Source organism: Poecilia reticulata, chromosome 9 (assembly GCF_904066995.2).
Source record: "Poecilia reticulata chromosome 9, P_reticulata-male-v2, whole genome shotgun sequence".
NCBI lineage: Eukaryota > Metazoa > Chordata > Actinopteri > Cyprinodontiformes > Poeciliidae > Poecilia > Poecilia reticulata.
The window spans coordinates 2,824,915-2,847,193 of NC_088838.1; the positions used below are offsets into that span (position 1 = coordinate 2,824,915).

General features: G+C 38.5%; 2 protein-coding genes across 2 annotated transcripts; both read right to left on the minus strand.

Moving 5' to 3' along the window:
• Nucleotides 1-5,429: 5,429 nt before the first annotated feature.
• Nucleotides 5,430-7,878, minus strand: tubb2b (tubulin, beta 2b). The gene is made up of 4 exons (XM_008417367.2): nucleotides 7,720-7,878; nucleotides 6,865-6,973; nucleotides 6,660-6,770; nucleotides 5,430-6,578 (listed from the first exon to the last, which is right to left on the minus strand). The coding sequence occupies exons 1-4, from the start codon at nucleotides 7,774-7,776 to the stop codon at nucleotides 5,518-5,520; spliced, it is 1,338 nt and encodes a 445-aa protein (XP_008415589.1). The 5' UTR covers nucleotides 7,777-7,878; the 3' UTR covers nucleotides 5,430-5,517.
• Nucleotides 7,879-19,318: 11,440 nt separating this feature from the next.
• LOC103469593 (Golgi-associated plant pathogenesis-related protein 1-like) lies at nucleotides 19,319-21,955 on the minus strand. Its single transcript, XM_081611268.1, has 6 exons — nucleotides 21,780-21,955; nucleotides 21,444-21,589; nucleotides 21,163-21,185; nucleotides 20,201-20,410; nucleotides 19,895-19,972; nucleotides 19,319-19,475 (listed from the first exon to the last, which is right to left on the minus strand). Exons 3-6 carry the CDS (start codon nucleotides 21,167-21,169, stop codon nucleotides 19,321-19,323), a joined length of 450 nt encoding a protein of 149 aa, XP_081467394.1. The 5' UTR covers nucleotides 21,170-21,185; nucleotides 21,444-21,589; nucleotides 21,780-21,955; the 3' UTR covers nucleotides 19,319-19,320.
• Nucleotides 21,956-22,279: the final 324 nt, after the last annotated feature.

Genomic DNA, 22,279 nt, shown 5'->3' on the forward strand with positions numbered 1-22,279 from the left:
AATGAATTCATAATTTACCAAGGTGGGCAATTATTTTTGATATCGACCCAGACTGGATTAGAAAGCTTCTTTTTTTAAAACTAAATAAAAAAGTACACAGCAATAATTTTAAGCTTAATATTTAGTTTGCTAACTAAATATTAAGCTTCAAACTGAATATTTAGTTTAAGCTAATTTAGCTAGCAATATAAATGTTCAGTTTAAAGCTAATGATTTGATTTGAAGTCAATTTAGCTTGTGAGTTAAATATTCAATTGGTTAACTAAAAAATGTGCTAACCTAAATATTTAGATTAAGTAGACATTTGTCTTATAACAGGCTAACTAGCCCAAATTATTGCTGTTCATTATTACTGTGTAACTTTACTAATGGTACCCCACAGAATAATGCTTATTTAATTTTCTCTGGGGTTTTTTGTCTGATATTGAAATTGGTTTAATAATCTAAAACACTCAAGAGTGTCAAAAAAGAAACAAACAGAAGAGTTTTCACAAACATAATTACATTGCACCCAACTGTAACTTCAGAGAAAAGAACAGCATGAACAAGGAATGAAAGCTGCAGGGATTATTAGGGCTCTATTTTCATGGTTGATAGTTTAAGTTTAAAGTGCTTGAATTGTTGCTGAGATAATTGAAGGAGTTCTGAGTAACCAGGAGTTACATTAATTAGACATTAGAAATCAGAACATCTTTAATTTGAGAAACAGCATCGATCAGCAGCATGCACACTTACACACCCACAAAGGCAAAAAGTGCTCCTCTACATTTTAAAACAGAATAATGCCGTTTAACAATAACCACCTCTGCGGTTTAGCTGCTATCTGTAAAGCTTGCACAGCATAGCACTCGATAAATAGGAGATGGAGAGTCTGGTGTGAATCAATAAAAGCCATCAAACACCTGAGGGGTCCCCCAATTTTCCCACAAACCACTCCACCCCCTGGGCAGGGGGGAACAATAGCAGGGCATCAATACCTGCAATTGGGGAAAAAAGGGCAGAAAACAGTGGGCATAGCACACAAGTGGGTAACCTCTCCTTCAGACGGCAAATGGACACACAATCGTTTGCATCAATTCAGTCCAATAGGAGATGGAGGGCAGGAGGGGTATGGGGTGCCATTAGGACAGTATTGGTGTAGAAAGTGGGCGCCAGAGAGAAAGAAGGGGTGTGAAGGTTTATAAAGCAGATAAAGATGGAGACGCAGGGGGGATATAGGTGTTTTCAATTACCTCCAAATTCAGAGCAATTTCCTCCTCTTTCTGACCACACCTCCCACTGCGAGACTGATGAGAGTCCTGAACAAAGGGGTGTGGAGATTGCGATTGTTTGACTGCAGGTTGGTGGGGAAAAGCAGGAGGAGGTCAGTTTTCATCCAACTGCTTTGTTCAACCTTTCTCTGTCACCTTGCATCTTCTGCACTGGTTCCCTTTCTCTTTCTCTCTTTTTTTCTTTTGCAGTGGACAGAAACTTCAGACAGCAATTCAACTTGTGTGTGGATGTTGATAAGCTCTTTCCTGAGAGCAAGAGATAGTCTTGTGCAGCCTAAAACTTCCACACACACACACACCTAGACACATACACACTCACACACAAGCAGAGCCTTGCCTCATTCAGCAGGAAACGGACTGCTTCTGAATTACAGTGTTTAAATTTAGTCTGACAGCAGCATGGAACATCTGATCTCAATGATTTTGATTTCCTTTAGATAAAAAAAACCTCAAAAAGCAAAGACTGGGAAGTGTAATGTTTCAAATAAACTTACAGCGGACGCTTTGTCTGCTGTAAGCCCCTCAGCATTCTAATGAAATGCTGACAATTTAAATTCTTTATTGGAGGCACAACAAGGGAATTCAATATAAGTTTTTAGGTGAAACAATTTCTCGAATGTCCGTTTGTGTTCATAATACTGCCTGAGTCAGGATCTAACAGGTGGGTTGAAGAAAATGGATCAGTATTTTGAAGATAAAACCATTATACAAAACAAAATTGGTTGTCCATTTCAGGTTAATTTGAATGACATGTTTGACCGTAGATGGAAATATTCTATAAAGGATATTTTTGTGGTTTTAGTTTGAAGTACAAATAAAATACAGGAACAAGATGTACTCATTATTCTCCAACGCAATGTAGACCCGCAAGAACCTCTCTGCAAGAGACAGGAAGTGTCGTCTGTCTATGTCAGCATACAGAATGCCAGGTCACTTCCTCAACTCCTTTCACACAATCACTGTGACACTACAGCAGTTATTCCAGGATTCCTGCCCATGCACATTTACAATAAATGTTACACAGATGCTCAGAAAACTCTGAGCTACCAACTTCATGATGTGTTTTCTTCTTCTGATTTTACCAAAATACTACAGGTAATTAGAGTAGTTCCTATGTGGTGCAGAGGGCCTGTCAGTAAAAGCTGTAAAGCAGGGGTCCCCAAACTCTTTCCTGTGAGGGCCACATAACTTTTTTCTTCTCTTGTGGGGGCCGGAGACAGTTTGTAACAGAAAAAGTGACAATTGTAGGAGTGCCTAAATGTAAAAATTTATTGTTTTCCAGAAAGCACAATCAAATAACCCTCTCTGGGTTCTTCACAGAATAAATCCAGGAAATAACACTATTTATTAAATAAATACCTTATTTTCCGGACTGTAAGCCAGACTGGACTATAAACCGCACCCCCAAAGTTTTTTTTTTTTTAAACCAATAAACATACACATATAAGCCGCACAGGGCTATGAGCCGCAGATATCTCTGCTGCTCCAGGTTTTCCACAGCGATGCAGCAGCAGCAGGGGGGGCGGACACCCAAAATTTGAGTAATAACAGGTCAATTGAATATCACATTTATTACGGTTCAAAAAGAAAAAGGTGCCAAGATTAGATTTAACTGAACTGATTACGGAAGTTTCCGAAAGGTAACTGTAACAGTAAAAGTGCTGATCCTTCGTGTTGCTACTAGCATGTGCTAAATGAAAATAGGCACCTCCTTCTTCTTCTGCTGCTTCTTCTTCTTCTTTAGATTTCAACGGCAACTTGCATCTATTATTGTTGCTCTACTGCCATCTACTGGATCCTAATATCTATACCTCAAATTCTCATAATGATCCCAGTATTATTTAAAAAAAACGAAAAATCTTCTTTTTCCCCTCAATGCAATTTAACTGATCAACAACATTCTCACATTTCAATTCCCTATTAAAACCTAATTCCGTTTTAATGGGCGCTTTCTTTTATTTCCAATTTTGACTTCCAATGATTGACTTCCTGCTAAAGAGCCCCCTGGTGGTTGAAGAAAAATCCACATATAAGCGGCTTATAGTCCGGAAAATACGGTATATGAAAAAAAAAAAAATCAAAATGCTCTCTGGTATTGTTCAGGGGGCCGGACAAATGTTTGGGGACCACTGCTGTAAAGACTTTATGTAGTTTGTGTAGTTTTTACAGGAAAAGAGATTTTACAGAAAATCTTCAGAAATGTTGTATCATTCATTGAACCCCATTTAGAACATCACTCCATGCTTTCATTTACTTTAGAACAAACATGTTGTTTTAAAGTCAACCCACAACAAGACAAGTGTAGAAAACACATGAGAAAAAAAGATAAGATGTTTATAGCTGTTTTGAAACATGCCACAGTAGCGCCCCCTGTGGTGAAAACGTTTCTTATGTGAGGGTGTATGAAGTAAGATAAGAACAAAAATATTTATGTTTTCGCAGGTTCTGAGCCATAATGGCTTCTTTTCTAAAGATCAGATGGAGAAAGTGACACAAATATTAAAATCCTAGTCATGAGTAATTCTAGTTAATCTATAGTTATCGGTGGTATTGTGGACTGTTGAGAACCTGTTGGAGAATGTGAAAACTGATGTTCACAGCTGCTCTCCACACAGGCTGGCTGTACTTGACCTTACCTGCACATGTACAAATTGTATTCTTTGTAGATGTGAATGGCTGTCCAAAAGACCTGCAGTGACATGGAAGCTGAATACAAATTCACAAACACTTTTCAGATTTGGATTTGTAAAATATTGAAAGCTGTCATTTTCTTTTCACTTTACACATATGCATAAAATTGTATTTTTGTCTATCACATAAAATCAAAAATAAAACAAGTTTGTACTTGTAAAACAAAATATAGGTGCAAATGTTAACAGCCATAATAATTATATTAATTAAATTTAATTTGGTATATTTATGTAGAATCAGTTCAGAACAAATGTCTCAAGGCATTTTGTAAAAAAAAAAATATTTCAATTCAGTCACACATTTCATTCCAAGCCACTAAAAACCATGCAGGTATCAATGGATTTCTGTCAAAAGAGACTGTTGTAAACACACAACATACAAACTGTGTGTTTTATGCTTTGCTGCAGGTTGAATGTTGTGTAATCTCATGCTAAGCAGGATATTCAAGTATAAACTAACAGGGTTATTTTTATGTTTTTAGTGAGGTGACATTTTAATGCAACCAGCAAATAGGAAGTTGAGTAGGATTGCTTGTAGAAAACCTTCAATCTTAAAATCTTCCCACTATCTTTGATCTAGCAGTGAATGAAAATTCAAGCTTAAGCAAAAGCTACATTTTCTCACATGCTGTCAAGCAGGGATATTGGGTAAAACCAGTTATTGTAAAACAAGAAATTTGTTTCAGTAACAATATTGCATAAGATATTCCTGCCAGTAAGATTGTCTTGCAAATGGCTGCCATTTCAAAAGGCTGAGCCTTGTCACTTTCATTTTCTTGAAGCGGTAAAGCTGGTCTCAGTTGGATCCTATAGCCTGCACATGGCAGAACATAACATCCAACCTGTGAGGAAACACTAAGCTTCATCCCAATTAGCAGCCATTCCCTAAAACGACCTACAGGGAACCGTCCACTACCAGTGATGTCAATGGTTTTCCACCGCAATGGGAGGAGACTACTTCAGGCGTTCGAGCAAAGATCACTTCTGACCACAGCATAGCCAACACTGCCACCTAGTGGACTCATTTTACATCTTAACAGGCTTAGAAGAAAGGCAACTTAAGTTGTAAAGTCAATTCTAAGTTGTTGACGAAGAGATTTGCATATTTTGGTGTTTATCAAAATACTGGTAGCTTTTTAGTTTTAAGAACAAATTCCACTTGAGTTTAAATATTTAAACTAAAGCTATAAATATTTGTCCATATCCTTGTATAACTCTGCCCCCTCTAGATGACTTATTCCAGGTGTTCTATCACCCTTTGATAAAAGCCTTAAGGCTGCAGGGGACCCTAAAGTCTGAACTTAAATAAAAATAAAACTCAATTTAAATGGTTTATAGGGTTTCCCAGCCACCCTCATTTTATGGTTTCTGTCTCAATCCTGCATGCATTACAGCTGAAAAGAAAATTGTCTTCACTTAAATCTACAAAATATCCAATCAATAAGTGCACAACGTAATAACCAGAAACTTGTCGAGAACGCATTTATTTAGAACACAGAAAATTGCAAGAGGTCACAAGTTAACAGGACAAACAGGAACAACATTGACAGAAGAATTTAGGCCAAATCCTCTTCACCCTCTTCCTCAAACTCTCCCTCCTCCTCAGCAGTGGCATCCTGGTACTGCTGATACTCAGACACCAGGTCATTCATGTTGCTCTCTGCCTCAGTGAACTCCATCTCATCCATACCCTCACCGGTGTACCAGTGGAGGAAAGCTTTGCGCCTGAACATGGCTGTGAACTGCTCAGAGATGCGCTTGAACAGCTCTTGGATGGCTGTGCTGTTGCCGATGAACGTGGCAGCCATTTTGAGCCCACGAGGAGGAATGTCACAGACTGCAGTCTTGACATTGTTTGGGATCCATTCTACAAAGTAGCTGCTGTTCTTGTTTTGGACATTGAGCATCTGCTCGTCCACCTCCTTCATGGACATGCGGCCACGGAAGATGGCAGCCACAGTCAAGTAGCGGCCGTGGCGCGGGTCGCAGGCAGCCATCATGTTCTTGGCGTCGAACATCTGCTGGGTGAGCTCAGGTACTGTGAGTGATCTGTACTGCTGGCTGCCTCTGCTGGTAAGAGGAGCAAAACCTGGCATGAAGAAGTGCAGACGTGGGAATGGCACCATGTTCACAGCCAGCTTGCGCAGGTCAGCATTGAGCTGTCCAGGGAACCTCAGGCAGGTTGTGACACCACTCATGGTGGCAGAGACCAAGTGGTTGAGGTCACCGTATGAGGGGGTTGTGAGTTTGAGTGTGCGGAAACAGATGTCATACAGGGCCTCATTGTCAATGCAATAGGTTTCATCGGTGTTCTCTACAAGCTGATGGACTGATAATGTGGCGTTGTAGGGCTCGACGACTGTGTCGGACACTTTGGGGGAAGGAACTACACTGAAGGTGTTCATGATGCGGTCAGGGTACTCTTCACGGATCTTGCTGATCAGGAGTGTACCCATGCCAGAGCCTGTACCACCACCGAGGGAGTGTGTGAGCTGGAATCCCTGCAGGCAGTCACAGCTTTCAGCCTCCTTCCTGACCACATCCAGGACAGAGTCCACCAGCTCAGCACCTTCTGTATAGTGGCCTTTAGCCCAGTTGTTGCCAGCACCACTCTGACCTGCAAATAGAGGGCCAAAATTCTTACTCAAGACATTTTCACAGGTAGCACAAGTTTTGATTTAAACTGTAAGCAACGCACCAAAAACAAAGTTGTCTGGCCTGAAGACCTGGCCGAAGGGTCCAGATCTCACAGAGTCCATGGTTCCTGGCTCCAGATCCACAAGCACGGCACGTGGCACATACTTTCCACCTTTACAGTAGAGGCAGCACAAAATTAGGCTTTAATACAATTATTGAATTATTTTATTTAGTCTATTGAACCAAATAAAAACAGTAATATTTACCAGAAGCTTCATTGTAGTAGACATTGATCCTGTCCAACTGCAGGTCACTGTCTCCATGATAAGTACCAGTTGGGTCAATGCCATGTTCATCACTGATAACTTCCCAGAACTAGAACACACAAAAAATTAAATGTATAAAGACGCAAAACCAGCGAGAAAAAAAAAAACTGATGAGGGCGCCATTTCAACGTTGACGTCCATTCCCGCCGCACAGCGCACCTTAACGCCCCTATTGGTTGAGGAGGTTATGAATTTCAAACCTCCCAGCTACGTCACTAACCGTCCTCCCAGATGCCGGGCGCCATTCAAAGCCAGCTCTTGTAGGCCTCAGTCGCCTCAATAAAATTTTTTTTATACAAATTAAAAAATAAGCCAATTTTTAAATGATCTTGAAGTTACATAATCGGCCATTGCACACCACAATGTGATGAGCTTTTGGTGTCTACGTCTTAGTGACTACTTCCTTTTTTTCCCCCACCAAGACATTTCCAAATGTCTAAGGATTAAAAAATGGCGTTTCAAGCGCCGTTTGTGCAGTTTCAAGCTGAACCCGCACGACACAATTCCTATTGAACAGGGTTTTAAAAATTGGAAAAAAAAGAAAAAATAAAAAAATAAAAATCCTTAAAATGAATACATCTACAGCTACCGCGACAAAAATGAATCCTTCCACAGCTTCTCCCACATCCATTCATGTTTTAGAGCAAGTTAATGGTCGAGTCGAGAAAGTAGGCCACAGTGATATTCCCAGGGTGTGGTTACGGAGGCGCAGGGAGCACAAAGAGCCGGCTTTTATGACAAAGAACAAAAACATTTGATGTAAAAATCAATTTGCAGCAACACAGGTTCACTTACCTTGGCACCAATTTGGTTTCCGCACTGGCCAGCCTGAAGATGCACAATTTCCCTCATTTTGATGATAACTCGGTGTACCACGTCAACAGAATCTGCTTTGGTTTGCCTGTAAATGCGTACTAACTGTGTCGCTTCTCTCCTTTATAGAACAATAGAGCCTCCCACCTCACGTTTCCATTGGCTATTTTATGTATGCGTTTTTTACAGATGTAGATTTCTACCAATGAGATTTAACATACTTATGTGCGATTGGACCGATAAGCTGTCAATCAAATTCATTTTAGAGACGTTAGACCTCACCCTCCATTCCCGCCCCTTTTGTCCAATGACTGCAGAACGGAAATGCACCTCGGCGAACAGATTTTACCCGGTCCGTCAGAACCGCGCTTTTGCATGTGAGGGTACACATTAGGTTAAGTTATGTGTCTGTATTGCAACCGAAGATAGACTAGCCTGGTAAACTATCGTTTAATTCAGGAAAAAAGTCAGATGATACTTCATTTTTCCACACCACGTGGCTCAAAAAGCACAAAGGTCCAGTTCAGAAACGTCATAGCGGAAGCTGTTTTAACAGAATTGAGCAAAGAGGGAGTGCACAGCTTCCGCCTTAATCCAGACGGTAACAAAGTATCTGTTTTAGCATTTATTTAACTGCAATCTGTAGGTCAGTGTGGGCGGCTGTTACAAACGACCAAATCACATTAGGACTACCGTCTATCTTTGAAAAAAATCAGAATAAAAGGATCTTTTTTATTATTATTCATGTGATTCGTCTGTAAAAATCAAAAACAATATTATGAAATCTTTATTTTATAGCCAAATTTTAAATAGAAATGTTAGTAGTATATCAAAAATTATTTAAGACGTTATATGGACAATAAACATTTACCTATGATGATGATGAGCTCCAAGTCTGGTTTGACCCCTTCAATACATTGATACAACCCTAAGTTAGAACAAAAGGGGAAAAATAAACTTAAAATAAACCTCTCTGTTAATTCTGTGTTATAGCTGTTACAGAGAAGATGAGTCAAAACTTAAACAAATGAGCAACTAGTTTCCCTCTAGCTTTTGGATGTGTGCTGAAATCTGTCCATACTAGAGGGACAATCACTAGTTAGTATGGGTGGAAACCCAATGCAAACCATCTGCATTCCAAACTTTTGGTTGACTGACACTACTGTTTGGACTCAGCATGCAAATTAAACACCTGCACATTAGAAGAGGTGGATTGTAAAATTAACTGGAAATATCAAGTTACAAATGTTATAACACTTACCAGATAATCTCACTGCATTTTCCTATGAAATCTTTACTTAGGTTATGTTAGTGGGAGTCTCCGGAAATGGTGGACTTTCTTAATGATCTATGTTCCTTCTGCTTGCTTGCAGTCTTTGAGCAGAACCTAATCAATTATTCATCGATCTCTTTCTTTGGGGAGGATGTGTTGGTGTGTGGTTTAGGCTCACAGTGTCACTTTGAATCAGGTCAGCAGGAAATTAATCAGAGGAAAATTCTCTCAGAGAGGCAAAATATCTGCTTCCAATACAGTCAGTTAATTTTCCTTTTTGAATCTAAGTACAGTGTTATGTTGTGACGATAAAGCATGTCCACTGTAGTTTGTCTGCAGTGTGAAACTGCATTGATCTACTGCAAGCTATGCTTCTCATGATTCAGCATCTTTCAGGGCACTGCAGCATTCAGCACTCCCACTCTAACAACATAAAATAAATATTACAAAAGAGGGTTGGACAAACATTGAGGTCATAATGTTTTTACAAGATGATGCATGAATTTTCTGAATATGTAGTATGGCTACTTTGAAAAAACACAATTGTCAAAAAGAAGAGAAACTTAAAATGAGCAGACAATTATATGAAGCTGCAAAAAGCTTTTTCTTTGTACTTTTGTGAAGTCTGTTGGACAAATTGGAATTCTTTTTAGCTTGTTCTAACCTATTATAAGAATTTGATATAAAAGTCAAGTCTAATATCACCATAAAACATGGCAAAATTTTGCCAACATGGTACACATCAAAGAACACAGACTAATTTAATTTAATGTGAATAGTTCTTGGTAAAAATTATTTGAAAGATTCAGTTCATCCATCGATTGTATATAATCTGCTTCTCCTTGCAGGGCCACGCCCATGGTGGGAGCTTTGCCTTTCTCCAATGCTCATTTGGCAAAAGGCAGGATGGACAGACTTTCAGACAACCTCATGTTGCAATATCTGGAGAGAATGCACACACACCAGGACAATATGGAATCTCTATGTAGAAAGACCCCAGGTCAGGATTTGAAACCAGAACCTTCTTGCTTAAAGTGCTACCAACTGCTCCACCACACCACCCAGGATTCAGTTCAGAATTATGTCTTTATTTACTGCCAAAATACACCGTTATCTCCAGATATTACAAGACAAGTAGGTTAAAATTAATATCCATCCATCTGGTGTCAGATTGCAGAGAGCCTAAGCAGGGAGATCCAGATTCACCACAGACCCCATGTAAAAGCTACAGATCATGATCTGATGAAGCCAATAGGACCACATCATATGCAAAGAGCAGAGACAAGGTCATAAGGCCACCAAGCAGATCCTTTCAACACCATGGCTGTACCTAGAAATTCTGTCTATAAAGTTCTGAAGAGAATCCATGACAAATGGCAACTTTGGTGGAGTCCAATTCTTAACTGTTCATTAACCATGGACAGTTTTTTAAACGCTTCTCAATTGCTAATATTTGTGGCAGTATCTTAACCACCCAGTACAAAGAATATTGTAAAAAATATATTATAGGAAAACATGAAAAATACTACTGTTAAACGTTTCCAACAGGATGAATCTGAATTAAACGTCAACAGGGCTTGTCCACTGTTCTATAAAGAAACTGGACCATACTGGGTCATCACAGGGGTCATCACAGGGTAACTGTGACTCAGTGGGTGGAGGAGTTGTCTTACCATCAGAAGGTTGTTGGTTTGATTCCAGCTTCTCCCTGTCACATGTTGAGAGAGCATTAACCCTAAGTTGCCTGCTGATCTGTGTATGAGTGAGTGCAATTGGGTGAATGTGGCTATAGTCTAAAACGCTTTGGGGGGTCAGTGTGACTAAAAGCTGCAATTTTTGTCTATTTACAATTTCACCATCTCTTGTTCCAGATCTAAAATACTTTGACTGGTCAAATCTGGTCTAGATTATTCTACACTGAACAGAAATTCAGCATTCTGTCACAACTTGTGAATCTATAGCATAGATAGTATTTTAATGTGAACCAAATGTATCATTTTACTGCTAGTCATAGTCTTAGACTGCATGTTGTTCTTTAAACTGTGTCGAATTACATTAAACACCATTATACTGGCACTTTTCTAATAATGAACAAAAGTAATGAAAAAAAACGAACAAAGTGACAAAAGTAAGGTCCAGTTATATCCAGTAGGTACTGTGGGTATTAAGTTGGTTGAGCACACAGAGATGGGGCCAGCTGGTCTAATGTCAGTAATGAGAACCGCTGAGTCACCGCATCCGGAAAAAACCGGTCTGACTAATGCTTTCAGACCAGAACTCACTCAAGCCACACATGAGACCCCAGTAAACACACGTTAGGACAATGTGTTTTGTCTAACTGCTGGTCACACCCTGGGAGCTTCATAAAACCCCACAAGAAACATAACAACTCATCTGGAGAAAAGCAAAGTGTAATCTTTAAAGAAGCATAACTTCCCTCTGAGAGCCCAGAGTTCATGATAATATTTTGATTTAGAAACAGTCAAGACAGAATAATTAAACATGATGACCACTACAAGACAAAAACTGGTATTTTGACCTTTTAGATAGAAGGCTGAAAAATTGCCAAAAGCTAATTTTAATGATGGGCTGTGACAAATATTTATTTCAGAGTAAGTAGGTGGAGAAACTGTCAAACCTTGATTTCTACCTGATTTAAGTTAGAGACAATAAATGAAGAGTGAAAACAGCTATTGAACTAAAAATGTTGCTTTGTGCAAAATTTTAGGACGACATCCTCCCGAGACTTAAATTTATGTTATTGGATTCAAAGACCAGAGTTCTAACCGTTACACCATAGAAGTCTCTTGGCATGTATCAGATCACACAAGTGAACCCCTCTGTTTAATCTACAACACCCTGTGATAAACGTAACTTGGGGGGCAGGGGGAACTTTTTCTGCCTGGTTACAAGCCTGAGATATTTTGCATGTTAAGCAAAGATGCAAATGAATGCCACTTTTGAGATCTATATTTGTAAAGAGAATAAAAGCTATGTTTATATTTCCTTCCACATCACACATATCCACTATTTTGTGTCAGTCTTTCATATAATATTCCAACAACATATGCAGAAGTTCAAATAAAATTGAGTAAAGAAAAAGCTAAGGGGAGTAGTTGTATTTCTACAGCCTAGAGGAATAAGGACTGATTGTATGAAAGCAGCATTGAGACCTAACACACTTATCACAAAAAGAATGTAGCCATTCAGGTCCATGAAGCCTTACCTGCTGTTGTGAATGCGGTTCGGACAGGTCAATAAATCAAAGACACCAGGATAGAAAAGTGAAAAAGAACACAAAGCATAGAACGTAACAAGGAGTATAATAAAAGAGTTCTTTATGCTGGAAGGATCCACTGATCTCAACAATCCTGCTGGACATTATGAGAACCTTCAATATCTCATGCAGGTGCTGGAACAAAGTAAAAGCCACAGCATTCTGGGACCACACCCACCACAACCTGTTGACTCAGGTTGTTCTTTCATGTTGTTGTGAAGGCAAAGACCACAACTAATGCATGAAACAATCAACTTTCCTCAGTGAGTGGATAGTGGCAAAGCTCTGGCATTCTATCATATTTCCATTTTATATCCATGGATTAAAATAATGAACTGCTATTTTATCATTACAGTTAAGCAATAATACATGACGACACATGTAGATTTAACAAAAATATGTATGATGTAACTATCGTAGACCTGTCCAGGGTGACCCCGCCTCTCGCCCGGAACGTTAGCTGAAGATAGGCACCAGCACCCCTCCCCACCCCACTAAGTGACAAGGGTGTAAAGAAAATGGATGGATGGATGGATGGTAACTATCGTATGTTATTAAAAAACAAAACAAATAATTATTTTGCATCCTATTTCAATTTATTTTAGTTTTGATCTACATTCTACCTTTTAACTCTGGATTTTGACCCTTGATCAAATCACCACTTGTCACAGCAGGTAACATCGGCTCTGTTTTGTGCCAGAAATGCAGAGATGCCAAAAATACAAATGTATAACCAGCTTTATTCACCATCTTGGTTCACACAAAGAAGAAATTTGGCTACACTTTGATTTCAACAAAATTAATTTTAAACATAAATATAAATAAATAAAAATAAAACCTTTATTGTAAATATGTGAATATACAATGTTTTCACAAAACAAGAAGACAAGGTTAAATCAGTGCAAAAATGCATGTATGGATCTGGGAACTCTGTTTTGAAAGAAAAAGTCAAAACAGTTTGTGTCCAGGATGTGAGGGGTCTGAAGAGATGTTAACTCTTTTTCTGAAGCCAGTACAAGTCATGAGTGGAGGGAAGGTCAGTCCTGATGGTCTGTTCTGCAGACCTAACTGTTCAGTGCAGTTCTTCTTGAGTTGCTGGAGGAATCACTGTTTCTTCTGGGCTTTCTTCCAAACAGAGTCTGTATGAGGACCAGCTCAGAACCAGAGAAAATGTACAACCCAGAGACCAGTTGCTTCTGGTTCAGGAGTAAATTGTAATTTTATTGTCCACATCAACTTTATTATAAGAGTCCTTCACGAACATTCCTGAGAAAAATATAAAGGTATTTCTTAGGACACAAACAAAGTGAAATTAAACACCAAATTCAAATCTACACTGCTTCAATAACTTACAAACATTTTGAAAAGGCATGAGAAAAAGTCTCACCATGCAAACTTTTTCAACCATATCAGAACTTACAATATACTGAAAAATAAGTGCAACAATAACAGACTGTAAATCTAAATTTAAATTTACTAATGACCTGCTGGAATTTAAACATTCCATCAGGTCATTAGTAAATCATTCTCTTATGATGATCAACCATCAATATAATTTCAGAAGGCAACAAAATCCAGAAGAAAATTGGTCTACAAAAAGTCTGTTTTTTGACCAGAGACAGACTGCAGTACCAGGCAATGACACAAAACATTACAACAGCCAATAAAACTTCACACAGTCAATTAACATGACCTTAGTATGCAGTGTTTCTCTTTAAAAAAAAAAGAAGAAAAGAATTAATGTCACCTTCACATACTGTATCACAGAAATGAGTCACTAGGTGGCGCTGTTTTCCCACTTTGGTAAAGAGAGACGTTTTTTCCTTCCTTTTATCGGACAGACTGCTGTTTACCAGCAGGGTGTCTTCAGATAAAACAGATTACTCAGCGCAAATACAGTCTCCAGTAGCTCTGTACGTTAGCATTGCATTAGCTGACTCAAACAGAGCACTGCAAATTCATGGTAAACAATTCTCAAGATTTCTCGCATTATGTAATATTTTTGTAATGACGTCATATTTTTTGGTCGGGGGAGCGTTACAGCATTAATGCCTTTAGAAATCAGTAAATTGAAACAATGTTGTCAAAAAATCAAATATGAATGAATTTAGGTAAGTCAAAGATGATATGGTTTGGAAAGCGAAAAATAATGGAGCAAATACAAATAATGACAGTAATATAAGATACTAAATGAGTATATAAAAGCAAAATTCAGAGTGTTATGTTGGATCATAAAACATTCTGGAAGCCTTGTTTTAGTCATGCAAAAGCAAAAATAACAAGGAGTATTGCAGTTCTGGGAAAAAAGGTATATGATAAACCAGGAATTAGTAAAGATACTATATTGTTCAACTGTCACATCATGCTTACATTATTATGTGGAGTTTTGGGGAAACACATGGAAATGTAATTTACAGCAACTATGCACATTAAACTACAAAGCAATAAGGATAATTCATAAAATGTTCCATCTGGAGCACAGAAACTCCTTATGACTATACAGTCTTCCGTGAGTGGGTCCTTTTAGACCCGGGTTACAGTCAATGTGTTTTTATGCTACTTTTGTCATTTTGATTCAAAATAATGTTTTGTATAATACTTTCTACTGTGTTTTATTTCACACAAGAATTATTTCATGTTTGAAATATTTTCATTTTTCACTTTTTTAAATGTTTTTAGAACAATTTGTAGAACATTTCTGACAATTTGTAGAACATTTTTAAAACAAAATGACAACAGCAGCAATTTTACAACAACAATGATGAAATGTCAATAATGGACAATGTTAACATCCATTATGTGTGTGTGGGTGTGTGTGTGGGCATGTGGGGGTGTGCAAAAGAGCACGTTTCCTGAAACTAGCTAGCTAACCAGGCTAGCTAACATTACTGTCTCTATTCTATTATGCTATGTGTATCACGCATGTGAGTGTGTGTATGTGTATGATCCATCCATCCATCCATCCATCCATCCATCCATCCATCCATCCATCCATCCATCCATCCATCCATCCATCCATCCATCCATCCATCCATCCATCCATCCATCCATCCATCCATCCATCCATCCATCCATCCATCCATCCATCCATCCATCGATCGTCGGGTCGCAGGGTCAGCAGCCTAAGTAAGGAAGCTCAGAGTTTGCTCTTCCCAGCCACTTGTTCCAGCTCCTCTGGGGGATCCCATGGCATTCCCAGACCAGCTGAGAAACATTGTCAGCGTGTCCTGGGTCTTCCCCAAGGCCTCCTCCCGGTGGGACATGCCAGGAACACCTCACCAGGGAGCCGTCCAGGAGGCACCCTAACCAGATGCCGAGTCACCTCAACTGGCTCCTCTTGACATGAAGGAGCAGCAGCTCTGCTCTGAGTCCCTCCTGGATATCTGACCTTCTCACCCTATCTCTAAGGGAGAGCCCAGACACCCTACAGGGAAAACTAATTTTGGCCGCTTGTATCCGTGACCTTGTTCTTTCGGACATGACCCAACGCTCATGACCATAGACGAGAATAGGAACTTAGATAAACCGGTAAATCAAGAGCTTAGCTTTTTGGTTCAGCTCTCTCTTCACCATGACAGATTGGTACAGCACCCGCTTCACTGCAGACGTTGCACCTGCACCATCTGCTCGTCGATCTCCTGCTCCATTTTTCCCTCGTTGGTGAACAAGATCCTGAGATACTTGAACTCCTCCACTTGGGGCAGGGCATCCTCCCCGACTGAAAGAAGCCACTCTATACTTTTCTGGCTCATTTAATTATGCATTTATTTCTATAGCTATGAATTTTTATATTATTTATTGAGATGATAAAAGAAAGAACATTAAACACATTGATCAACAGGTTTTACACGTCATTCAACACATTCTCTTTCTTGGTTTTCTTATCCAGGGTGTCACACACACACACACACACACACACACACACACACACACACACACACACACACACACACACACACACACACAAACATAATAAAGATGCACAATAAAGTATAGGTGGTAATGTTAGCTTGTTGGTTAGATAACTAGTGTTGGCTAACTTTGAAGAAGGCTAATATATTGATCCGTGACAATAACGCTGTCACAGTACTCATGATTGACACACACAAACACATTTGTGAGATAAAAAATAAAGATAATACTTATATATAAGAGTTCTTGCTATGTAAAATAATATTATTCAGGGTGACACTTAGGTCTCAGTGTGTTTGGTTCACAAACATTTTTTTTCCTGACAGTAACAATTGGTAAGAAACAAAGATTCCCATTAAATTCCATAGGAAATGAATGTGGGTCATTTTGGACCCACATGCTATTTCTTAAAATGTAAAAAAGGTAAATTAAAAATTTGAATTGCATGATATCAGTAATATGTTTATTGAGGAATACCTGGAATATGAAGTGATGAAAACTTTTCATTACAAAGATATTGCAAAAAGATGACCTCACTGGGTCAAAAAGGACCCAGTTACGCATAAGAGGGTTAAAGATGAACAAGATGAAATGTATGGAACTGGTCAAACTCAAAACTTCTCAAACAATGTACAGAGCAGGAAATAATTACTAGAAAATATGTAAAGAATATTCTTAGAAAAAGGGAATAATGAGGTAAGAAGATACATAGATTTTAGAAAACAAAAAGCACAAACAAAATGTGCGAAGCAGTCAGAGTGAAACTGAGGAGTAGAACTATGGATTTGAAGTGCTGTGTGAACACAAATCAGGTAAAAAAAAATGAAAATAAAAACACTATTATAAAAGCACATGGATGTAATAGAGTATCTGGTGCATAATGGATGAAGGAACTGTGTTGTGATGGCTAATTGTGACCTTGAGGACAAATTACATGTACATATTTATAATGTGTAAAATATATGAATCCACTTGCAAATTGACTAAGACAACTGAAGAAAGAAGCAGTGGCTTTTCCCCGTTCCTTTTTGAACTGAAATGAACGTTTTATGGAGACCCTGGAGGTAGGAGTTCATCCTGTCATCGATAGATTGCTGGTTCAAATCCCCCAGACTGGTTCATCTCTGTCGTTACATCTTTGGGCATGGTGCTTCACCCGCCTCGCCCGGCTGCTGGTGGCGGTCAGAGGGTCCTGTGGCGCCGGTGCAATGCATACATCAGGCTGCTCCAGGGCAGCTGTGGCTACAGTCCAGTAGCTCACCACCATCAGTGTGTGAATGTGTGTGTAAACATCGTGTGAATGTATGTGTAAATAGGTGAATAACTGAATATAGCCTGAATTAACTAGGGTTCTCTGAACATTATGGAACGCTACACCAATAGAGACCATTTACACTTTTATTCTTTATGTTTAATTTTTACTTTTCTTGTTTATTATGTTGCAGTTGAGATTTTTTGTTTAGACGTTGAAAGCAATCTTCATCTTAATAAGGATTTCTTGTTTGATTTCACTGAATATTTTCCATTTATTATTTTTTACAATTGTTTTTAAGGTATTTGGTTTTGTTGTTGCCCTGCAACAGACTGGCGACCTGTCCAGGGTGACCCCGCCTCTCGCCCGGAACGTTAGCTGGAGATAGGCACCAGCACCTCCTGACCCCACTGAGGGAGTAAAGAAAATGGATGGATGGATGGTTTTGTTGTGGAATTTGCTCAACAGTTTCAGAGATCTGAATGATTGCTTAGGAGTATTTTGAGGCACATCAATATTCTCCGACCGTTTTTTGTGATTGCATTGAAAATTTATTTTCTTTTGGTTTAATTTTTTAAGACTTTTTTGGTAATTTTTATGTACATTGCAGCAGGAATTTTTATTAGTAACACTGGCTTACATTTGTTTTATTTCTTCTTGCTTTTGAGTCAAAGTAATGTGAAACCGAACAGGAAGTGACTTGGTCCTCCAGGCTTAAGGACTGGAGGTGATGTGCTCCACATTGGGCTGCAATAGGGACAGACTTTCAATCTGTAGGACAGTAGTTTGGTAGCACTATTTACTTTATTTTAAAGCAAATGTTTATGTTCTTAGAGCCAGGAGGTGAATTGTTTGTAGGTTTCCAAAATAATCAAATCGATATGACAACCTGTTTGATAGAATTCAGAAAAAAATGGCTCCACGAGCTCACCATGTGATTCTTCTTTTAGATACAAAACTCAACAACCTTATTTATTTCAGAAGAGTAAATAATATTCATACAAATGTGCAAGGTGGTATGCATGGTTATGCTTTACAAATGAAATTGCACTAGACATTTCCAGGAAAAAAATTATTTGAAACTTTATTAATTTTTCTCAGATCACTAATTACGCTGTTCTATATGACATCATTAAAAAGAAAGAAAGAAAGAAAAAAAGACTTTTCCCTTCCCATCACCAGAAGTATGCAGTTTCTTTTCCCCTGAGCTCAAGGTGTAACCTGCAGCAGTCCGCCCTCTGCTGGCAGCTCGCTGCACAGCTTTTATTCTGCAACAAGACAGGAAATACTGGTAAAGAGTGACTCAGGAAACAAGTAATCATATTAAATATGCAGATAGATAAGAATGTCTTGTGGTTTGCATGAAGCCTAGACTATTAAAATGCAGAGCTCATAAAGGCTCTGAAGCTGGCAGAAATGTCTGGACTGGACTGTCTCCAGTTGGTTGGCAAAAATCTTTCAGAAGATGGAACTGAATTGAGTTGCAATACAGCTGCCAAGCTAAGGTTGCTGCCCATCCTTTTTATCTCCTGAACAGAATCATGTTGCTGTGGATATTTGACATGTGCTAAATGTCCTGTGTGTGTCTGTGAGCCTGCATGGTGGAATAATTTCCTTTCTCTTGTTATCTGTACAAATGTCTGTTCTTACTAATGGGACTGCTGGCTAGTTGTGGCAAGTGTGTCCACATTGTATTGTTACATTTGATCATTTATTTCTGTATATGCCTGCATAGTGTGGTTGTATGGATAGCATGTGAGACAAAATAATAGAGCTTGAAAGCTCAATTTATAGGAGAGTAGTTCTGTTTTGTTTACAAAGTAAAGAAGTTTTGCTAGAAGGAATTGAAATGTGTTCTAATGGTTACCTTTAGCTTTTTTGTAGAACGTTTTTTTCAAAGTAACCAGGGTTCGTTACGTTCCCAGCTGGGCGGTATTGCCCAACCACATAGACAGTGTTACCATCAGTGGCCATGCCAACACCAAGCTCCGTGGTGCTTTTCCACACCACCTGGGTAAAATGTCCTACAGGAAGACAGACAGACGTACAATCAGACTGCGGTGTTAAACTCTCTGTTGAGTATTCCACCATGTTGAAGAAGATGGTCGTCTGCTGCCTCTTCAAGCTCTAATGACAGGACAATGACCATCTGCAGCATCTTTTCAGGATTGCCAGTATAAACATATCTCTTCTACAGTATGATTTCATTTTCATTAAGCAATTTTTCAAAGGGAAAATCAGAAATGCTAAACTAAGTACATTTTTTCACTTTATGTTTAGCTCTTAGACAATAGGACAAATAATAATAGATGCAAGCAACCATGACAGTTTCAATGTGATCTGGAGGATAAAGGAAGGTGTTGTTATTGTGTAAATTTTTCTCATGCATGTTTTTAATACATCTGTGTTTCAGTTAGAAGTTGTTAGGTGTGTAGAGCTTTACCAGTGCCTTTTTGGAATTGAGGTTTGCTGAAGTTATAATCCTTGATTTCACTGTACCAAGAATCTACAGCTTTGTTTCCTGAATCATTAGAGAATAAACAGGTGAGAATGCAAAAAACAGACTGGAACATTAAAGGCTGTTACATGATCTATGAAAACATTAACTTCTCCTTTTAGTAACCAAACATTAAGCAAACAACAGTGACTCTTTTTGTTTTCTATATTACCTTTTTATAACTGTGAACCTAATGCATTACTTCAAAATCAAAGCCAGTAAATAAAGATGTAATAGAAAAGGAGAAGGCACCTTCTGGTCTAACCCTCTGTGAATTGTATGAATAGAAGACGTTTTCTCCATCTGTAGTGTCACTGTGTGCCAAGGTCTTTTTTTTCAGAAGATGGTCAGCCCATTTCTGCGCTGCAGCGTTCAGCTCACTGTTGTAGGTCAGTTTTGGAGTACCGTGCTCAGCCCTGTAGGCATTATGTGCGTCCAGGAACTCTTTTTTAAAGGTTTTATCTAAAAAAGAAAAAAAAAGAAAAAAACTTATGAGCCAAAGCGAACCCAAAGAAAACAGGTCTCCATAAAACCAGTCCATTGTATTGCACATAATATCTTGGCATCATTATGTGCAATACTTTGGATTGGGGAGATCATGTTTATTTTCATGTTTATGTTCATTTATCATATTTATACAGTAAAACCCATATACAATTCTGGCAACCACTGATGCTGGTATTTTACTGTAAATTAGAGATTTTTATTTACAGTCCAGACTTGCTAACAATAAAAACCTTGATGAAAATAATCAGGTGGAATTCTCAACCTCTTCCTTTGCTGTCTGTCTGCGGTAATTAAACAGGCATAAAACACCTTGATGGACCCGTCCTGTATTCTGTTAGGTGACTATAAATTAGTAGGAAAATGCTACAGAGCCTTTCAATCATTTTAAACAATCTTTTCTTCCAACCACCGTCTTTCTTAATAAATCCACTGTCATTTGGAGAATGGCAGAAAAAGCCTTTATTGCATTTCAAGTTTTTATCTTAGTCATTAATTTAGTTATCTATTTCTTTTTCTTGCTTTTCAGGGTATTAGCTTTAGTTCATTGAACTCGGCCCAAACTGCATTCCCATGATCTGTACTTTATGTTTATATATTCACCTTATAGTGTCTGTATCTTTCAGTCACTGCACTTCTGCTGTCAATAATTTCTTTCAGAGGACAATAAAGTATATCTTGGAAAATTCTCGGAAAAAGATTACACTTACCTGCCATTGTCTGTCAATAAAGTCTGAAAAGGAATGAAACCAAGTTTAAAAGAATTAACAACAGTTAAATAAAGCTTAGAAATACATTAAGCTAATTTATATGAGGTGATGTGCTCCACATTGGGCTGCAATAGGGACAGACTTTCAGTCTGTAGGACAGTAGTTTGGTAGCACTGTTTACTTTATGTTCTTAGAGCCAAGAACATAAAGGTTTACAAAACAAAGACAGACAAAAACAAAGACATATATCTCCTCTAACTTCACTCTTCTCCAGAACTCACCTGCTTCAGGACGCCAGGGGTTTGGGTTGTTATCCAGTGAGGATGAAGCTCATCTCTCTGTGTCAAAGCTGCTATTTATGCACACAGGCTGCAGGTGGGAGGAGAACAGCGCACCGCTCTTCCTGTACATTTACATATCTGGTTCGCTGGAAGGTAATCAAACATCGGATCAAACATTCTTCCCCTGTTACTGTACTTCTTTTGCTTGTTTGTGCTGCTGCTTATGTGGGGAATGAGAGTGATGCTAATAAGATATTAATGATGCAGCTGCTGTAAGGACCAAAGCAAAAACGATGAAAGATGTCTTAGTATGACAAAAAAGAAATTCTTCTTTACCGTCTCTGCAGGTTCCACAGATGCTTCAGGTCTTAAAAAGCACAACATGAATTTAACACAAATAAGCAAAAAAATAGCAAAATAACCTGAACGTTGTTACTTCATCATAAAAACCTCTTCTTCCATGTGCTTAACACTGGCAGACGCTTAACCACACATTCAGGAAGCCAGAGTGTGTGTGGCTTCAGGGGAAGGAGAAAAGCTTCCTGCTTTCTGTACAGACTTGTTTGTCTCAACTTTTAGAAGTAAGGAAAGGATTTGATACTTTTTAAACTCATTTATTCTGTATGTAGTGATCCATGTAAACATTCAACACAACTTCAAATTAACACATTCAGAAATTAAAGTTCAGAATTATTTAAAGCAAATACCTTCATAATCCCAGATATTCTGAAAAACATTTAGTTCATCAACTTTGAAATAAGATTTATATTCTAACATCGCTTTTGCTCGAACCAAACTCTTAAAGAGCTTTACACAATCAATATTCTGCTCATTAT

Coding starts and splice junctions, on each gene's coding strand:
- tubb2b (XM_008417367.2), bottom strand. CDS start 7,776: ATGAGGGAAATTGTGCATCTTCAGGCTGGCCAGTGCGGAAACCAAATT. Junction 6,974..7,719: donor GAAACCAAATTGGTGCCAAG/GTAAGTGAACCT, acceptor TGTGTGTTCTAG/TTCTGGGAAGTTATCAGTGA. Junction 6,771..6,864: donor CTACTACAATGAAGCTTCTG/GTAAATATTACT, acceptor TCTACTGTAAAG/GTGGAAAGTATGTGCCACGT.
- LOC103469593 (XM_081611268.1), bottom strand. Junction 19,973..20,200: donor ACAGAGGGTTAGACCAGAAG/GTGCCTTCTCCT, acceptor CTAATGATTCAG/GAAACAAAGCTGTAGATTCT. Junction 19,476..19,894: donor TCAATTCCAAAAAGGCACTG/GTAAAGCTCTAC, acceptor GTCTTCCTGTAG/GACATTTTACCCAGGTGGTG.